We start from the raw sequence: 18,315 nt of genomic DNA, 5'->3' as shown, positions 1-18,315 counted from the left end.
TTGTTGGAATGGGGGAGATTTATACACGGACAAGTAAATTAGTGTCTAAGGTGAATTTTGTCATCTCCCTGAAATTGGAATGAAAAATAGTTTGTTTTTTTCCCAGTTGCTAATTCATGCTTTTCAGATTGAAATATTGTGTATTATAGGCCCTTGTTTTTTCACCATTTGCTGTTGCTTGCAGCAGGATATCAGAACAACCAGAGTAGTATTTCATTTTCTTCTGTCAAAACATGAATGAAGCCAATATTACAAATTAAAGTGTCCTTTCTGTGACAATTGTCTTGTGCCAGTTAATGCCAAAGAACGTTTTGTCAATACCAGAATGCTCAGTGTGGGTCAATGCTGGAGTGAATTATTTCACTTTATTTGGGAATTTAATATAAAGAAATAATCCTTTCACCAAAACATCCAGTAAGTGAGAGTAGATCAGTCTACTATCTTACAAACAGATTTGATTTTATTTTGTTTAATTGGCTGATTTTCTTTTGTTTCTGAAGAAATGATTGTGACTGACAGATTGCTAACTAGTTCTGTGGTAAACTTCAAAGGAACGTTCCTGTTTCACTTGCAGAGGTGTTTCAGCCCGTGTTTCCACAGGCTGAAATTTATAAATTTATAATAGATTTTAATGAGAATTCATTTGCACGGTGCCATTCCCTGCTGGGTGGCGACAACAGAGCTAAATCTAAATGAACTGTTGAAGGTGTCTGGAGTAGAGTCCTTGTGGGTGGGCTGCACACATAGAGACTTAGCTCTTTTCAGCAGCATTTGGAGAATAACGTGGTGACTCTCACGGGGCCTGAGGGAGCCCACGCTGCCCCTGCAGGACCTGCCCACAGATAGATCAGAGAACACACAGCTGCAAGGACCCTGCAGGGACAGCTCAGCTGGTGTCCCATGTCCCAGCTCTGCGTGGAAAAGCAGGGGAGTACAGTGCTGCCTTCAGCAAAGTGAACCCCCCAATTTGGTGTGCTGCAAAATAATGTTTTCCTTTTTTTATGAGTTGGAAAGCTGCCATTTGCTATTACTTAGATGTATAATGGGCTGGAATTATTGTTAATTTTCTTACACTGTGCAATTTGAGAAATGTGCAGAGGTTAAACTGGTGGGATCCCAGGTCTGACAGCTTCTCTCAGGCAGAAAGTGGTTATCTTGTACAGAGCACTTTCTGATGTGCTGAACTTAAATATTTATGGTCAGAGTGGTAAAATAGCTGTGAAATCAATTAGTATTTTGTGTTTCCTTGACCAGTCAAGAGAGACAGGAGGAGATGGATGTCAAGAGGATTAGGGGGAAGGGATTCTGCCAGCACAGAACCCCAGCATCAGCATCCCTGCAGCAGCCAGAGTGCTGATTTCAAATTTCAGAGGAATTTCTAATTTAAATTCCATTTCCCTTCTCTTCCATCTCACAGCCTCAAAACCTTCAGTTCCAACCTTGAATTTGCCAGGATTGTGGGAGGAAAATAGGTATTTAAAAGGTTTGGAAAGTGCATTTGACTGTTTCTTGTGCTAGTAATATTTATTTCTTTTAATAACGGAGTTTTAACTTTTCCAACAGACACTATATATGCTCACAAAAGATTTCCTCTTGCCTCTGGGATATAATCTTTTCATCCCAACTGCCTACTAACTGCAATGATCTAAATATTCCTACAAATTGCTGATATTAATCTCTGTGTCCTGCTCTTAACTGTGCATTCCTTGGAGGCAAAATAGAGAAAAAAAGAAAAAAACTTCTGCCAATTTTGCTTGATGAGCGAAATTCCTGAGCTCTTTCTGAGCACTGAAATCCACAGAACCTGGAAAGGCAGAGCTCTTAATACATGGCAACAGATGGGTAAAATGAGACATCTGAAATGCAAAAGGACATTTAAAAGGAAATCCTTTGAATTAATGATGGAGAAGGAAGAGAAAAGAAGGATCCCATCAGCCTTCCACTTCTTCCTGGCCAGTGGAAATCAGGAATCAAAGCTGGAGGAGGGTACAGGTCTTCATTTCTAGGGACAGGAACTCCCTCACAGCTCTGTGGGTCTGCTCTGCACACCGTGGTGAGAGAGGAGGTCATGTTCATATTGCCCTCATTTGCTCTAAAAGATACCAGAAATTGTACATGCAGATAGAATGACTTTGGCAGCTGCTGCAAGGCAGGCAGGGATGGCTTTGAGTGCAGCAGCTGGGAGGTGACACACAATGAATTCTGGGTGATGAGGAGGGAACTGCTGAAAATACAACGTTTAGAACTTGCTGACTTTGTACCAATGGATGTTTGACTGTACATAGAAAACTTCATGTGCTTCCTCCCACATGTAATCCCTCCCTCGAAGGGAGCATTCTTCCCTCTCCTTTGCACTTCCCAATTAGTGCTGTGAGCAGCTCCCAGGACGAGGAGCTTATCCGCAGGTTCCACATTGGTCGTGCTCGTTGGGGAATGAACATGGCAAACAACTGGTCTGGGTTTCCCTTGGGCCACAGCCTTACCAGGATCAAGCTGGTGATTCAAATTGGGTGTATTCAGATAGGATGAAAGGAAGGAAACTCCCCATGTACAGCAGCAGACAGTGGCAGCACCACCATCTCCTACATGGAGATAAGTCCATGAAAAAGGTGTTTGTCATTGTATTTGCAGTGGGACCTGTCCAGCCTTGATGGCTGTATTTATGTCTCAGTTCCCACTCTTCCGTCACAGACTGGCTCAGATGAGGGAGGTACGCACCAGCTCAGAGGGACTCTTCTCTGTTCATCAGATGTGGCATCAAGCAGCACAAAAATTGTTGTGATGCTGACCATACATTGGAGCTTTTTCCATGTTAATTCTGCCTCTCTTGATAATTCTGTTTGCTATTCTCTCCCAAAGGCAGATTTCATAGGGGAGATTGCATTTCTTGATGGGAATGCTGTAGAGAAGAGTCCAGCCTTGACTCACCCCTTGCTGGATAAAAATCAGCATCAAGTCTGTGCTTTGGTACAACTTTCACTGTAGGACATTGCATTGCTGCATTTAAATGATTTCTTCCTCTCAGTAATCCCATCAAACTCCTTCACAATAGGGACAGAAGTAGACTGTGGGCTCCTGGACAGACCTGGCTGCCAGGTACAGAACCTTGGCAGTGGGGCAGCGTTTTCTTTCTCACTGCTGTGGATCCATCTTTTTCTCATTTGCTAATTGAAATAAACTGATCCTCCCAAAACCACATACCTGGACTGCACTTTTTGTACAAAACATTCTGCCCTTATAAATTAATGACCTGAAAAATATCTCTTTTTTTTAATATAAAATATTTTTTTCCATAAGGCAAGGAGACATTGTCAGAGAAGGATTGAGGATGAAATGTTTGGTCATCTTCTGTGTGTAAAGGCCAGTATTTTTCCTGGATGAAAATTTGAAAGTGTTTGGTGTTGCAAAAGGCAATATTGATTCCAGCAGGAGCTTACTGGTGATGGAAATGGAAGGGAGAGTAACCAAGTATGTCAGCTAGTCTAATATGAAATGAAAGTTCCAAATATATATCTTTTAAGCCCATATTACTACTAAGAGAGAACTAATATAGACTGCCTTTATGTAGGGCCTTCCAGATGAGAATCTTGTTATTATCTCTGGTTGTCTAATATATTCCAAAGCACAATTGATTTTTAAATCCTTTGGTTAGAAACATTGCAGTAATTTTTAAGTCATGCGCTGCTGTATATCAGGGAAGGACATATATTCACACAGAGACTATAATTTTATTTAGTAGCCAGGCAGTCCTGCTTTATTGCACTGGTGACTCACTATTTTCCTGAGCAACTATGGAACTTGGCAGTTCAACTTCTCTTTCAGACAACTGAAAAATTTAGGATGTGTAATGTGTACTTGACTTGGCAATTAATTTCACAAAGAATAAAAACATGAGCAAAGAGGAAAATGAATGCAAGCCCCTCTGGAGTACTGCCTGCCTCAGTTCCCTGCTCATTCCAGTGGAGTAGAGACATTGGAGTTGAAAGCTCTGATATTGCCTTCAATGGGGATGGGCAGGGACTAGGATATCCTGCATCCCTTCACAGTTCACAGTATCCCTTCACAGTTATTTAGAAAGAGATCTGAGGAACACCTGCACCTCCAAACTCCTCCACACCATGACCAAATGCAGCTCTTCAATAAATGAACTCTGATCTCTGAGGAGGCCTCGATTAAAGAAGATGACGCAGGAGGGACCCAGGTGCTGCTGGCACGAGCAGCCTTTCCTTGTGTCAGAACTCAATTTGTACTGCTTTGTGAGTCAGATGTGAACCTAGAGGATGGAAAATACTTGACATTTCCATTAGTCTGAGCAGCAGAACCCCCTTTCTTTTTGGTGTAGCTGGTATTTCATACTGAGTATCAGAGTCATGCAGCTTGGGAAAACTTAACTGAGCTTTTTGGGGTTTTGCTCTTTTCCTAAATTTTTATTCCTTTTACAGCAGAACAAAAATATAAATATTGAAAAGAAAGGCTTAATTATTGATAGTCCATAAGTTAAGTGAGCCTCATGATTTCAAACTTTGGCACAAACTGTAGGATGGTTTTGCCTTGTCTCCTACATTGTGCTGCTGTACTTCCTCCTTTGCCCTCAAATGTACATCCCAAGGACTCCTGAGAGCTACATTTTTCCAAGATATCAGGGTATCAAGGGCGTGGGTGCATTTAGACTTAACACTTGGAAAACAATCCAACTCCCACTGAAACCCGTGATTAGCTGGAGTGAGGATTACAGGATTGTGGGTTTTTTACATGTTTCCTTTTCCGAGGAAATATGTCCTTCTCTGCATGTCACACATGTACCTGATATGCCACAAGGCTGGGAGCTTGTTAACACAGGTGTTTTTCCTTTGGTTTTCTTTTGTGATTATGCAGATTATTGCTTACCAGCCCTATGGGAAGTCCGTGGATTGGTGGGCGTACGGTGTGCTGCTCTATGAGATGTTGGCGGGCCAGGTAAGATTCACCCTCCTGTGCTTGCTGTGACCTCCTCCTGCACTCCAAGGCTGCTGTTTCAAGGCTCCCTAAAGGTTTAGACCATTACAGGATAGGACTGAAGTCTTTCATTCTGCTGTTATCTCCTTGTACTCTCGACTGACTCAACTGAGAATGTATTTAGGCTTTAAGCTCTTTATGTTGCACCCACATAATCAAGCTCTGCCTTTGAATACAGCTCCTTTGTACTGCAATAATGTTATTAATAGCCATCTTCAGAACTGAAAGGGAGACACTTGAGCAGAAAAATGCATGTCAAGTGGAAGAAATACCATTTAGTAGTTTGAAACCACAGGGAAGCATAATAAGAGTGTGTGTATAAGCTCTGCATTGCAGTTAAGTCCCAAGAATACAGTTCTTGTACTGTATGCCCTGAGGGTAAAATATGGGTCTCAGCACTTAGCAATCTGCTCAGTTACAGACCCCTCATTCTGCAAAGTTAATGAGAGGCTGCTCTCTGAGTCACTTGGGGAGGGAAACAACACTGTGCAGCAGCAAATGGCAGAGAAGTAGCAACTTTAAGGAATTCTGTGAGTCTTGAGTTGAAAAAGATTCCTGCAATTGGCTTTTGGTGAGTGTTAGCTAAAGGTAGGCATTTCCCAAGCTTAAAACATACACTTGAAACAGATGCCTTTAAGAGTTTCTCTGCAAAATTCCAGTGGACATTTTAAAAGTTTCAGTGTGTAGCAATTGCAGCTGTTTACAGGCTGAATTGCAGATATTGGCCATCTGAATGCTTTGGAGAAAAGGCGATTTACCATTAGCTGGGCGTTGCACAGGGCCCATATCCTGGGGATTTATCCTACCCCTGTATTTTAAAATATAGTGCAGCCCTTCCTTGTAATAGTCTCAGAAGCAGAATCTACAGCCATGACATAAACTGGAGTTTAACTGGAATTGAGTGAGGAATGGATATACTTCAGCACAAGGTAATTGAAAGTTAGTCTCCAAACTTCACCCTCTGAAGTTATTTTGCCTGTCTGGTGCACAGTAGCTTTAAAAACTGATTAAAGCTGATCACAAAGATAATCCTGCAGACATTTCATTAACCTGGCTGCCATTCTGGGGACAGAAATGAACATTTCTCCTTGATTTTAATCTGAGACTGTCAAACAGTAAGCTTCTGGGTCAGCAGATATCCAGGCTGCAGATGGCTGTGAGTTTGGTGTGCATTCCTGGACAAGGAGCACTGCTGTGTACTGATCTCTTTGGGCATGGTATTGTCATATCATATAGTAAAAAGTGGAGAATTTAAAAGCATGAGAAGGAAAACTCAAGTTACTCAATTGTGACTTATTTTCAACAGCCTCCATTTGATGGGGAAGACGAAGACGAACTTTTCCAGTCCATAATGGAGCACAATGTTTCCTACCCAAAATCACTGTCCAAAGAAGCTGTCTCCATCTGCAAGGGGGTGAGATAAAATTTTATGTATCATTAAATTCCTTTTTGGCAATCCTTGTGAATAGCTGGGTTTTGCCTGGCTTTGACACAGCACTGTGCTATTTTAAAGTGCAACTTCTGTCAGGCAGTGCTGAGCTGTGTTGTCACTTGGTGTCACTGGTAAGTGCTGGGCTCTTCCTGCTGTGCCTTCTTGTTTTATGGAAAGAACAAATGTCAGAATCAGTAGCTGCCAAGTCCAAAGCAGGATTTATAAACAGGATGATGGTGTGAAGAGTCTCCTCCTGCTTTGCCTCTCGACCCACGGCAGCACAGCCCCAATTGTGCAGGGTGAGATTTCTCAGCTTGGATAGAGATCCTCCATTGAGTCCTCAGCCCAGAATGCCTAATGACAGGATCAGAGCACAGGAGTTTAGCAGAATCCTTTTTAAGTGTAGGTGAAGATGAGCTTATGTGAAAATCTTTAGCATAAATGGAAGGAAATAGTGAGGAAATCCTGACCCAGTGGTACCTGTGTGGCCTAAAATTGGTCTTAGATTCTAATTTTTTTTTTTTTTTTAATTTGGAGGAAAATAATAGATTTGGCTTCAGGGGGTTAGCTTAGGAAAAAAGAATTCATTTGAATTCATTTGATTCCATGTGATTCTCCAGAGCACAATCAGTCTGCAGCTTTTCCAATCCAACGTCTGTAATGGTTTATTTGATGTCTGACATACACTGATAAAATACCACTGCACTTAGTTAATTTGATATTTACATTCTTCCCATCCTTTGCAACCATTTATGGAGTATTATACATGGGCTCGATATTAGTTCCTTGAAAATCATCAAGGAAAAGAAAAGGTGTTTAGAACAAGAAGGTAAAATGAAAGACCTTGCTAATTTTGGAGCTTATCCCAGTGTCAACATGCTGGCCAACGTAAAATAAACATGGTGTATTTTTGTAAAGTACATTCAGATTGATGCCTTGCAGTGACAATCACGTATTCAAACAGCACAGTCTGAACTTGATGTAATTGCCCTGCTTTCAGCTCCCCTGTTTGCTGCTCTCTGGGTGCTCACGCCAAGGGAGGGCAGAAGGCTAAAATTACCCTACACTGTGAGGTTTAAGGGCAAATTTCTGTGATACTAACATGTTCTTCATCTGCATTAAACTGAAAAATTAATCTCAGGTTTCAGTGGGAATTTTTCTTGAGCTGAGAAGTCAATATGAGAAAGCTTCTGACCCTTGCAGTCAGTGGTACCTCAGCAATCCTAGGACTGGGCACCACTGGGCAAGACAAACATGCCCACTCGGCTCTTGGAATTGATTTGTCTGCTTGACTTCCATTCCACTGATTGAGAGTTTGTTGGGTTTGGTAAATGCAGCAACTTTGGAAAGAATTAAAACTACTGGAATCAATACTCCCATTTTCTTTTATCACCTACTGTTAAAGCAAGGGGATTGGAGCAGATAACAAAAAAAGGGAAAGTTGCTGTTAATCTTGAAGAAGGCTGTGATTCCTGCCCAGTGCACAGCCTCTTGCCAAACCTGCTTAGAGCCACTTTTATTTTAGGTTCAAAATTGGAATCAGATCAACTCAACATTTGGAAGGAGACTAAAGTGGTAAAGCTGAGGTTTTAAGATCTGTTGAGGTATCACTCCCAGCAGTACATTAATCATATATAATTTGTAAAAGAGCTTTAAAAAGTCCCCACAAGAGTTTAAGGCTACATTGCACAATTCCCAGTGTACACACCAATTGGAAAATGCTGAGGAACTTGCTAATTAGGGAGCACATTAAAATTTCTAAGCATGCCAGGCTGGTGGGTTTGGGGCTGGTTTTTTTCCCCAAGTTTATTTAATCTCTGTGACTGGATATAGTATTGACCAGGATGTCATTAAGAATGCAAGGGAGGAAACACAAATTAGATGTTGTCAGCTGGGTGCCAAAGAATTGGAGGCTCTGTAATGAAATGTCTTGAACAAGCCCCAGAAAAATGAAATGGGAGGGGGGGGGTTGTACTTCATACAGCTTTAGTGCATTGGAATTTATGATGTTTAATTGATTGCTGAGATTGGGGAGGAGCTGTTCTGGAGTTCTGTAAGACTAAACTGAGAGACTGGAGGTGAAATTCAGGAGTGAGTTGTGAGCCAGCAGGGATGGCAGCATGTCCTGGGCACCACCTGGACCTCCAGCAGCAACCTCTGCCCATTGCAAAAAATTTCCCTGGTTCAGCCCCTAATTTTGCTGCTGGTTTGCTGTCTCCGGTGATCAAAAAAGAAATTTCTTCAAAAAATTAATTTTAGCTTTTCAAAACAATTTTATTAGCAGTGTGTATCTTCAGGAGAGGAGCAAGAGCATTGCAAGCAAGGCAAAGTCCCTCTCACTTTCCTTCCAGCATTAAACTGAATCATTTGGTGTTTTCTTCCCAACAGCTAATGACTAAACATCCTGCAAAACGCCTTGGCTGTGGCCTGGAAGGTGAAAGAGACATCAGGGAACACGCTTTCTTCAGGAGAATTGACTGGGAAAAGCTGGAGAACAGAGAGATTCAGCCACCTTTCAAGCCTAAAGTGGTGAGTGAGATGCCAGGTCCTTCCCTCACTAACTGTGCCTGCAGCCCTGCTCCCCGTGGGGTGAGATTGCTGCTGGGGCTGCAGGTCTGGGCCACAGCTAAAATGAGGCAATTTGATAAGGGCAGACCTGTCTGTGAGCCTGCTCGTGTTTGGCCCCATGTGCCATAAGCCAGGGAACTCCTTGCCTTGCAAAGAAGCCTCTCAGTGGTTTGATGGTCACACACTGCATGAGGAGCTGAAAACAGGGAAAATTGGCGCACCCACATCAGCCACTTGAGACTGGTAATAAATGTGGTTAACAACTGTCTCCTCTGAGCAACATCTAAAGTCAGGATGTGACTGAGGGATTTGGATTAGAGGGGTGAATTTCCTCCATGGTTGGCTGCCCAGCAAAGGGGGTTTTATTCCCCATCCTACAGCGATGTCTGCTCAGTTTGTAAGAGTAATCCCTGGTTTATTTTCCATGATTATTACTGGTTTGCACACATCTATCTACAGGAACATTTTAGAAATCCAAGCAAGTGGAAAGATGTCCTTACCCTGAGAGCTGTTTGCATAATAGAATTGGAAGAGCTTTGCTTGTTGAGCCAGAATTTCTTTCAGCATGTACTGTGCTTTATTGAAGGCAAAGGGAAGACTTTTCACATAAGAATGCAAGCTTTGGGGAACAGCTGTAAATTTTTATGTCCTAACATTGAATCTTTCTCTAACCCTTTTATTTTTCAGCTGAGAATCCTGGCTGGCTTTATCCTCAGGTGTATGGTGACTGGTCTGTACACTGATTTATTTGCCAATACAGACAATCAGTGAGGTATCACAAACTAATGAACAGAGGGACGCCAATACTGGAATTATTTTTCACTTTTTTCATACAAATGACTTTTTGACATCACCAGGAGGAGGGTTGCAGCTGAGAAGGGTGTTTAGTGCTAAGGGAAATACCTTTTTGCTATGGTGTGGATTTTGCATGCAGGGAAGGGTGTAAATAAGTGAAGAACTTGGGTGATGCTGCCAGCCTGCCCAACCCAGAGCTGGCTGTGCAAAAGGGAGCTGCTCTTTAGAGCATATTTTATGGAAGATTTTTTTATTACATGGTTCTCAAGTCAAATTTAAAGCTGATCATAAAGCAGATCTACCTTCACATCTGTAAGTTTTATTAGCTCGGGAGATGAGTGCTTAGACTCTCCTTGAAGTTAAAAGTAACTTCAGCACGAAGGTGCTAAAAGCTTTAAGTGTGGTGTGGTTCCATCACAGCTCCCTGGCAGATCTTGGCTCCTCCTCAGAGCAGCTGTTCTCTGTCTCCCTGGTTATCCTGACCTGGTTTGTTTGCACAGGCTGCTATTAAAATACACCGAGGCGGATTCACACAGAGCCCGACTCTCCCAGACAAAAATAACTTAAAACCCAAGTCTAGTATTTACATACCCAATGCACAACTCATTTATGGTGATTGCTGATTCTATTTATATCAGTATCATACAATTATAGAATCGTTAAGTTGGAAAAGACCTTCAAGATCACCGAGTCCAACCATTATCCCAGAACTGCCAAGCCCACCACTAATCTGTGTCCCTAAACACCATATCTACAAACCTTTTAAATCCCTCCAGAGATGGATATTGATTTTAGAAAGCAAGAAACATGCCACCCTTAATCTGTTTGAAGATATGGATGTATTTATAGGCTTTCTTTGGGGTGGGTTTTTGCAGGAAACCCTTGTTGGTGCATCTTCTCTAGGAAGCGCCTTCCTGCAGGAATAATCCTGCTGCTTCCACAATCCTTACTCAAACATAGAGATGCAGATTTTGGGTCAGCAGGTGGGTGCTGTAAATACTATGTTCCCTTCCAGATTGACATTTCACAGGTTATAGGCACAGAATGATTACTTGGCAAGAAGGACATTTTCCTCGTATTTCCAAGTTTAGGAGTTTGAGGAGTCCTGTCATTTCAGTTGTATTCTAATACTGCATTAATGTTCACAATAGCAGTGCAACTCTTTAATGTGAAGACAAATACATAGTTGAAGATGCAAATTTATTTATAAGTTACTATATTTTCACCTAAAGTATACTCATATCTCACGTGATTTATTTCTTAGCCTCTACTAGTATAAGCAATAGTGAGAGACCTAATGGACTCAGGAACTTTGGTTTCAATATCCAGCTTGTTTGAATACTTTCCACTTGCTGAAAAAAAGAAGAAGAAAAAAAAATTTAAAAGAAAAAAAATCATAATTTTGTTGCAAGATGATGCTTATCCATAGGACAACTTTTTAGCAAAAACTTTCCTTTATAGCAATAACCCTTTTGTGGCTGCTCTGAGCTGGCTGTTGTGCCTCTAAATTAATTTGATTTAATTTGGGGATACATTGACTATCATGTCAATGATTCAGAGGTTTTTCCCTGTCAAAGTTCAGCTCTTTCCATTCTTGTTCTCCAGAGATTCTGTCCCAAAATGCAGAGGCTCAGGGGCACCAGGGCATTCGATGAGTGGTGCAGAACCCTGGGTGGAGAAAGCAGAGCCCCGTTAGCTTGACCATGGTGCAGTGTCCCTCTGCTTGTGTTCTTCCAAGGCTGGACGAGTGTCCTTTGTGAGCCCTGAGAATGTGCTCATTGTCTGAAATAGGAAACAATGTGTGCCCGAGGCAGCAGAAGTTCTTTGCAGCTCAGCTCAGATGGCAGGTCCAGCCCAGCACCTGCCAGGTGCTTTGCAAGAAGGTTGGAAATGGTGGCTGGGCTGTTTCCAGGAGAGCCAAACCTCTCCCCCTGAATCCCCTCAGTGGGCCCCTCTCCAGTGCATCCTCCTATAAGTGCACAGATTTACTCGTGTTGCATTAATTCAGAAAAAATCAGTATTTAGTATTGGTCTATTGTACAAGAGTTATTCTGCCCTTTCCAAGTTATCCTTTGAGTCTGAAGATAGTAATGCAATGTTACCCTTCCTATCCACATGCAGGGATGTTGAAGGGATGGACAGAGAGGAAAGGGTCAGGAACAACAGGAAGAAACATTCACTGCCTCTATCACACACCTGCTTTGTCCGAAGATCTGTTACAGTAGTTCTGAGATGAGCACATTTACCAGTTTCCTCCTCACCTCTCCACAATATTCAATGCCTCATTTTCCTGAAATATTCATTTTTTTCTTGCACACAAATTAATTTCATTCTGGTACCACCTTTCTATTTTTTAGCATGCCTCTGATCATTCTTTCCTCCTTATCAAGTGTTTTCTGCATTCCTCAAAACTCTTCTTTCTACAAGCCTAGTTTCTTTTGTTTTCTGTTCTGAAGGAGTTGCGCTCAGGCTGTGGCTGTATTTAGCCCCCTTCTTGGCTGGGCTTTGCCAGAAAATGAGTCTCTTATGAAAATAAAGGAGGAAACCTGTGACAGCAAGTTTTGTAACAAGGACCTGTCCTGGGATGTGCTCCCTGCCCAGCCCTCCTGCCATGCCGAGGACTGAGACCCTGCTGTCATTTATGAAATTACAGGAGTTTGTAGGCTGTTCAGTGGAGACTCAAAGCATATAAATGAATTGCATCAAGCTTTTTGCAGATCATAAAGGAAACAGAGACTAACACGAAAAATTTAATTTTGTATTGTAGGGCTTTTAAAAAGAATGAAACAACTTGACAAAGAAAGTATCTCTTGCCAACAAAGGTTTATAAAAATATTTCCTTTTTCCTTTTGTATCCCAGTAATTCTGAATATTTAAGCCTCTTTATCTCGTCACCTGATGCTGATGGATGAAACCTTTCTGACTGCTTTTCATCAGGATCCAGCTATTAAAACTTCTGTGTCTGTCTGGGATTTTTTGTCGAAATATCTGAAAATAAAATTTTCTCTCAACTACTCATATCTTATGGAAGGAAAGCCTTGCATGTATCCTGACAACTCTGCCAATGTATTGCTGCCTTTGTTCAGCCTTTTTTCTGTTTTTCTCTTTCCTTGCAGTGTGGCAAAGGGGCTGAAAACTTCGATAAGTTCTTCACACGAGGACAGCCGGTGTTGACGCCTCCAGATCAGCTGGTCATTGCTAACATAGACCAAACAGATTTTGAAGGGTTCTCTTACGTCAACCCCCAGTTTGTGCACCCCATTGTAGAAAATGTAGTATGAAACAGCAGAACAAATCCCGCCGTGGGGAACAGTTGTAACCCTACAATTTTTAGGCTTTTGCCTTGTTGATTCCATTTGGGCCTGGAAATTGTAGGGTTAGAGGGTGTAAGACGAGGGAAGGGCCACTTAGTCAGGATTTGGGCTTTGCAACAGCAATGTTGTCTTAACAGGAGATAAATTAGTGTACGGTGCCCACTTTTTCTTCTAGAAGTCGCCACTGACTTGTTGAAACTTACCCATGTTTTGGTACGTTCTATTTTTGTAACTTCCCACCGTCCTTTTGCTCTCTTTTCCACTCTGTTATGTTGGAAAAAAATCTAACACGTGGTCTGAATGAGAAGCCACCTCGAGTATTTATTCCATGGGGGCAGATGCCAGGAGGTGGGAACATCCTCCCCGCACACCCCGGAGACTTCAGAGGCAGCGGCAGCACCAGAGACTGAGCAGGGTCAGCTCTGGGGGCAGAGGCATTGCAAAAACATGGCTGAAAGTGTTTGGAAAATATGGCAGGAAAAAAAAAGTTGGGAATGGGTGGGAGGGGGTATGAAATCAAATTAGACCCTGAGGCTTGGCAAACTGATCCTGTAAGATCCCAAATAAAAGTGCTCGGGTGATGGCCACATCTCTAGGATTTTTGCTAGGAGTAGCATGTGGTAAACTCAAGGGTGAAATTTTGTCTTTACTAATAATAATAATAGTAATAATTTTAATAATACTTTTGTGAATTTTAATCTCCATGAGATTATTCTGTGATCCAGGGTGCCATTGTCTGTTCAGTTGGTTTAATTTACACCACTCCTCATTTACTGTTAACTGGTTCTAATACCAATATTTTACTATAAAATTTATTAACCTGGAATGTAAAACAAAACTGTAATTCCTTAAATCTTATTTACATGTGTTTATTTATAGTCTGCAGTGTAGGGCAATAAATTGAAGAAAGCATTATGTGTACTAAATTAACAAAAAATGCAGCCCCAAGTGACTTCCTGATTTCTCCAGAATAACTCATGAAAATCAAGTGAGATTTAATCTTAAATAATCAGTTTTAATTCAGAAAACTTTGGGCTGTAGAATAATCAAGCCTGAAAGAAGCAGCACCTAAAACTCGTTTTATTGATAGAATGGAATTTAATACATTTTACATATGTTTCATGCAATGAATTTTGCATGTTTAGTAATAACTCTTAATAATAAGGGTTAATAATAAGCAGATCTATATTATTGACATAATCATATCAAGCATAAAGAGTATTATAAAAATTTTATAAAACAACATGTGCTTTGTTTGTGAAAGTTCTTGTTCTGAATGACACCGTTTAGATTTAGCTAAATGTTTTCTTGCTATTGTTTTGATTTTTACTTTAGGTTTTGAATATTGTTACTGGCTTAGGGTAAAATCTCTTTTTTTTTAAAGTAGGTATACTTTTAAATAATAATTGCTACCTGCAGGTTTTTTACGAGGTTTAAATAGGCTTTCATTTCACATCTGCTTATTACTTGCAGAGAAGGAAATAGACTTTATTTGCAATGATGAACACTGTAATTAATACAATCTTCTCCTCTCCTATCACTTAGATAAAAAATTTTGATACTTCCTCTTACAACTTACCAGAAGATATTAACTCAAATATCAGTAAATAATGTTTTGTGCATATTTTGGTTTTGTTACAGCATGTAAAATAGTAGTTGGTGCATTTCCCTTTTTTTTTCCCTTCTGCCTTGATCCCATTAGCAGCCACAGGCACTTTTTGTCTGTCAGATGTGCATGATGATGCCAGAAGCATGATGTCTCTGTTGCTGCATGCAGACTGATTACAATTTTTCCAGCATGTGAACATATTCAAAAAGTAAGATATTTGCCATAAAAGACTTCAATTTATACTAGATTATGTAATGGGGTGGGGCAGGAGGGGAACCTACTTTCTAATCATCTTTTATGATAATAAAACACAGAACCTGTGCCAAAGATTCTGTCAGAAAGATCCAATCCTGCCAAGTGGTAGCCAGAGGGGTGGGTTGGACCTCGGGGGGTGACCTGGGTGAGTTGGGCAGTTTTGAGGGAAACGTGGTTGGATGTGATGGACGACTGTGTTGAGCTTGTGCACCTGCAGAAAACCTATTGGAAAACGTGGGTTTGGGGCCAGGATGTGCAATCTCCATACTCCAGGAGTCCAGTTGTTGCCCTTAGTCCTTTTGTACCCCCAGCTCCCACAAGGAGCATCTTGGAGTGATCAAACCCTGACATTTCAAGATGTGGCTCACGAGGGGCATTGGCCAACTGACAGGAACTCAGATCGTTGCCTAAACAAGCAGGACTCCAAACTTTTCAAACATTTTAGGAGTAAAATTTTTAAACTTTTCTGTGTCAAATATGTTGTCAGCCAAGACTGGGAGTTCATTTTCTCCTTTGTGTATTATATGCTTCAAAAACTATGGTATTCACCATAAAGCATGTGGCCTAGTGCAGCATTCATTACTTCGTTCTCTTTTTTTTCTGAATATTATTAGCCTGCCAACGTTTAGTAAAATCTGGGTACCATGCTGTAGAAGACAATAGATTGAATTAAGATAAAAGATTACTGAGTCTCAAATTTTAATAAAGAAGGGACTCTTAGCTATGCCAGTCTGCCAAGAGGTGCCACTGTGCTTGTTTTAAGAATGTGAAGTGAAAAAGACACTTTTGAATAAGGAAAATACTGGGAGAAATACCAGCACACAGGTCTGGGGAGTAAGCAAAGCAGAACACAGGTGGAATTGAACCAAGCCAGGGACCAGGCAGGAGATCCCCTGGGTAGATGTTCTCACAGTTCTGTTTTCCTGATGAAATCTCAGTTGTCCAGGGAAGTCCCATTGCTGGCACAGCTGTGACAGTCAGTGCTGTTCACACCAGGACATGGCATCATGGGGCTGGTCTGACACTGGGACAGAGCCAGTCTGACGCTGGGACAGAGCTGCTCATCTTCTGGCTACTTCTCATAACCAGTTTCTTCAGCCCTTGTGTTTGTCTCGCAGTTTTTCTGATGTAGAAGCAGAAATTCCTCTTTAACGTCATTACCTCAGGTCCCCAGGCTTGTGACATCTGTGTTGTCTTCTGGAGGTTTCTGAAACACTTCAGAAAAAGGTACTGTGAACTCATGGATCCTGCAGGAGCAAGGCAGGGTTGGATAAGGCAGGGATTAGTTGTGTTACCTGTCACTGCTCTTCCTGGTGCCCTCACATGTGAAGGCTCATGCTCTGACCTTTCCCAAGAACTCCCACTGGCTGCTCAGAATCCAGAAATTTATAATGGCAAGGAAAACCTGAAGTATCCGGCCTGAATTTTCATCTCTTTTTTAGAGTCAGATGTTATTTATATAATATTTTTCACAAGATTTGGTTTTCTAGAGAACATGTATCAACAGAAGGAGAGGGATTAGAGGTGCTTCTCTTTCACTTGTGTTCGATAGCAACTGTAATCCCAACACCCACATTACCACCAAGATTCCCAAAAAGCAAATTGAAAATTGTACTGCACTGAAGCTCGGGTGGAAGTTTTGGGAACTGCATTTCCATCCCTATGCTTGAGTCCCAGATTGTTCCAGGGCAGCCCCATTCCTGCCAGGGGAAGGCACAGGTCTGCCATGGAAAACTTCCAAGGGATTTTCAGGGATCAAATGGGACTTAACTGGCTCCTAGGCAAATTCCTTATTTGGGCATCTGGGTGTTTTTGTGCACCTTTGAGTCACCAGAGCAGGGTGGTGGGATTCCAGGACAACCATTTCACCTACTGGCCAGGCTTGGTGCTATGAGCAAGGCTGGCACATACATGAGAAGGAGAGAGCATATTCCCATAATAAAATACTCCTTCTTAATCCAGTTTGGAGGAGAAATGCAATTTAGCTTTCTGATCCTTCATTCTTTCCAGAAATACAATTGAATTTCCTTTTACAAGCTGAAGAAAGTTCTTCTGGAAATCAGCTGTTAGTTTAAAAAAAACTCATCACGTCTGAATGCTGTTGGCTTTGAAATCCATCATGTCTTTTGGGGTGAATCCAATTCAATAATGCTGGGCTTCTATAAAATTAATAAGGTCGAGCAAGAGAGGAACTTGTCTTCTAGCTGGGAAGATGACATGTCCAAGGATGGAGTGGTACCACTTGCAAAGTGTTTTCTGAGCCAGTGCCTCTGGATGCAATCCCAGTTAAATGCCATAGGAGACACATGCAGTGAGCACGGGGGGCGGATCCTGCTTAGCATGCAAAGCATAGCATTGGAAACAATAATAATAATAATAATCCAATAATAAAGCTTTGATGCAAGTAGAAAGCATATTTACAGTATATCGAGTTTACAGTGGGCTTTCGGACCTTCTGGAAATATTTAATGTGATTTTCAGTTCTTTCAGTCATTAGCATAAGTTATTGTACATAGGTTTTTAGTCTCTTTGCAAATGTGAGCGTGGGCTGTGTTTGATGTGTCCCCTCAGTAGGTGGGCACTGAGCTGCCAAGTAGTCAAAAAGCAGACAAGCTAAAAAGCACTTTTTTTCCTCGGCCCCACACTTGTAGATGGGATCTGAAATAGCTGAGTTGCAGAAATAAGTACGAAATAATTAAGATTTGACTCCATAAACATGCACGATTCCCTCACTGTGCCAGTAGCAATTGGGAATTAAATAGCCTTATCAGGAATAATCATCATGCACTACAACCTTGAGAGGGAGAGGGCCACTTGTTAACCTCTCTGTCTCAGTTACCTCATCTGTAAAATGGGGGTAACAATACTTACTGACCTCACAGGGAGCGGTGAGGACTTCTTAGGCAATGTTTCTAGTTCACTTTTAACCAGAAAAGAGTTGTGTAAGTATTATTATAATTTTTAATATTAAATCAGCTTCTTGGATTCACATGGTACTGCTGGCTATACCATGCTGTTTCTACTTTTTTATAGAACTTTAGTAACTCTGCTGAAACCATTTAAAGAGAAATAAAATCAGATCTGATACGTTTGTTACAGAATCTGGAGTCCAGCTTTTGTACCTGGAGTCAGGGTGTGGCAAGGAGTGATGCTTGCTGATGGTGTAGGTCAGCTGCACTTACCTCTTTTCCAGCTACTGAGATTTTTACGGGCAATTTAAAAATTCCATGTCAGTGGAAGTCTTAGCGGAACTGATTATTGGAGGGGGAGATTCCCTTTGGGTAAATAAAGTCAGCACAGCTGTTTTCTAGTACCGTTTTTACTGACTCCTGCTGCAGGAGGAGCTC

General features: G+C 41.5%; 1 protein-coding gene across 1 annotated transcript in view; it reads left to right on the top strand.

Moving 5' to 3' along the window:
• PRKCA (protein kinase C alpha) overlaps positions 1 to 17,316 on the top strand; it is a gene marked incomplete at its 5' end in the record, with an annotated part of 146,259 nt that extends 128,943 nt beyond the window's left edge. Inside the window, 4 exons of the mRNA XM_017740749.1 lie at positions 4,876 to 4,956; positions 6,302 to 6,409; positions 8,816 to 8,956; positions 12,907 to 17,316. Coding sequence (XP_017596238.1) covers positions 4,876 to 4,956; positions 6,302 to 6,409; positions 8,816 to 8,956; positions 12,907 to 13,071 — 495 coding nt within the window. The remainder of the gene's footprint in view (positions 1 to 4,875; positions 4,957 to 6,301; positions 6,410 to 8,815; positions 8,957 to 12,906) is intronic.
• Positions 17,317 to 18,315: the final 999 nt, after the last annotated feature.

The sequence above is a fragment of the Corvus brachyrhynchos genome, unplaced genomic scaffold (genome assembly GCF_000691975.1).
Source record: "Corvus brachyrhynchos isolate BGI_N302 unplaced genomic scaffold, ASM69197v1 scaffold218, whole genome shotgun sequence".
NCBI classification, from domain to species: Eukaryota; Metazoa; Chordata; class Aves; order Passeriformes; family Corvidae; genus Corvus; species Corvus brachyrhynchos.
Note: the sequence above shows the minus strand (reverse complement) of the source record. Positions and strands in the feature narration are given on the sequence as shown.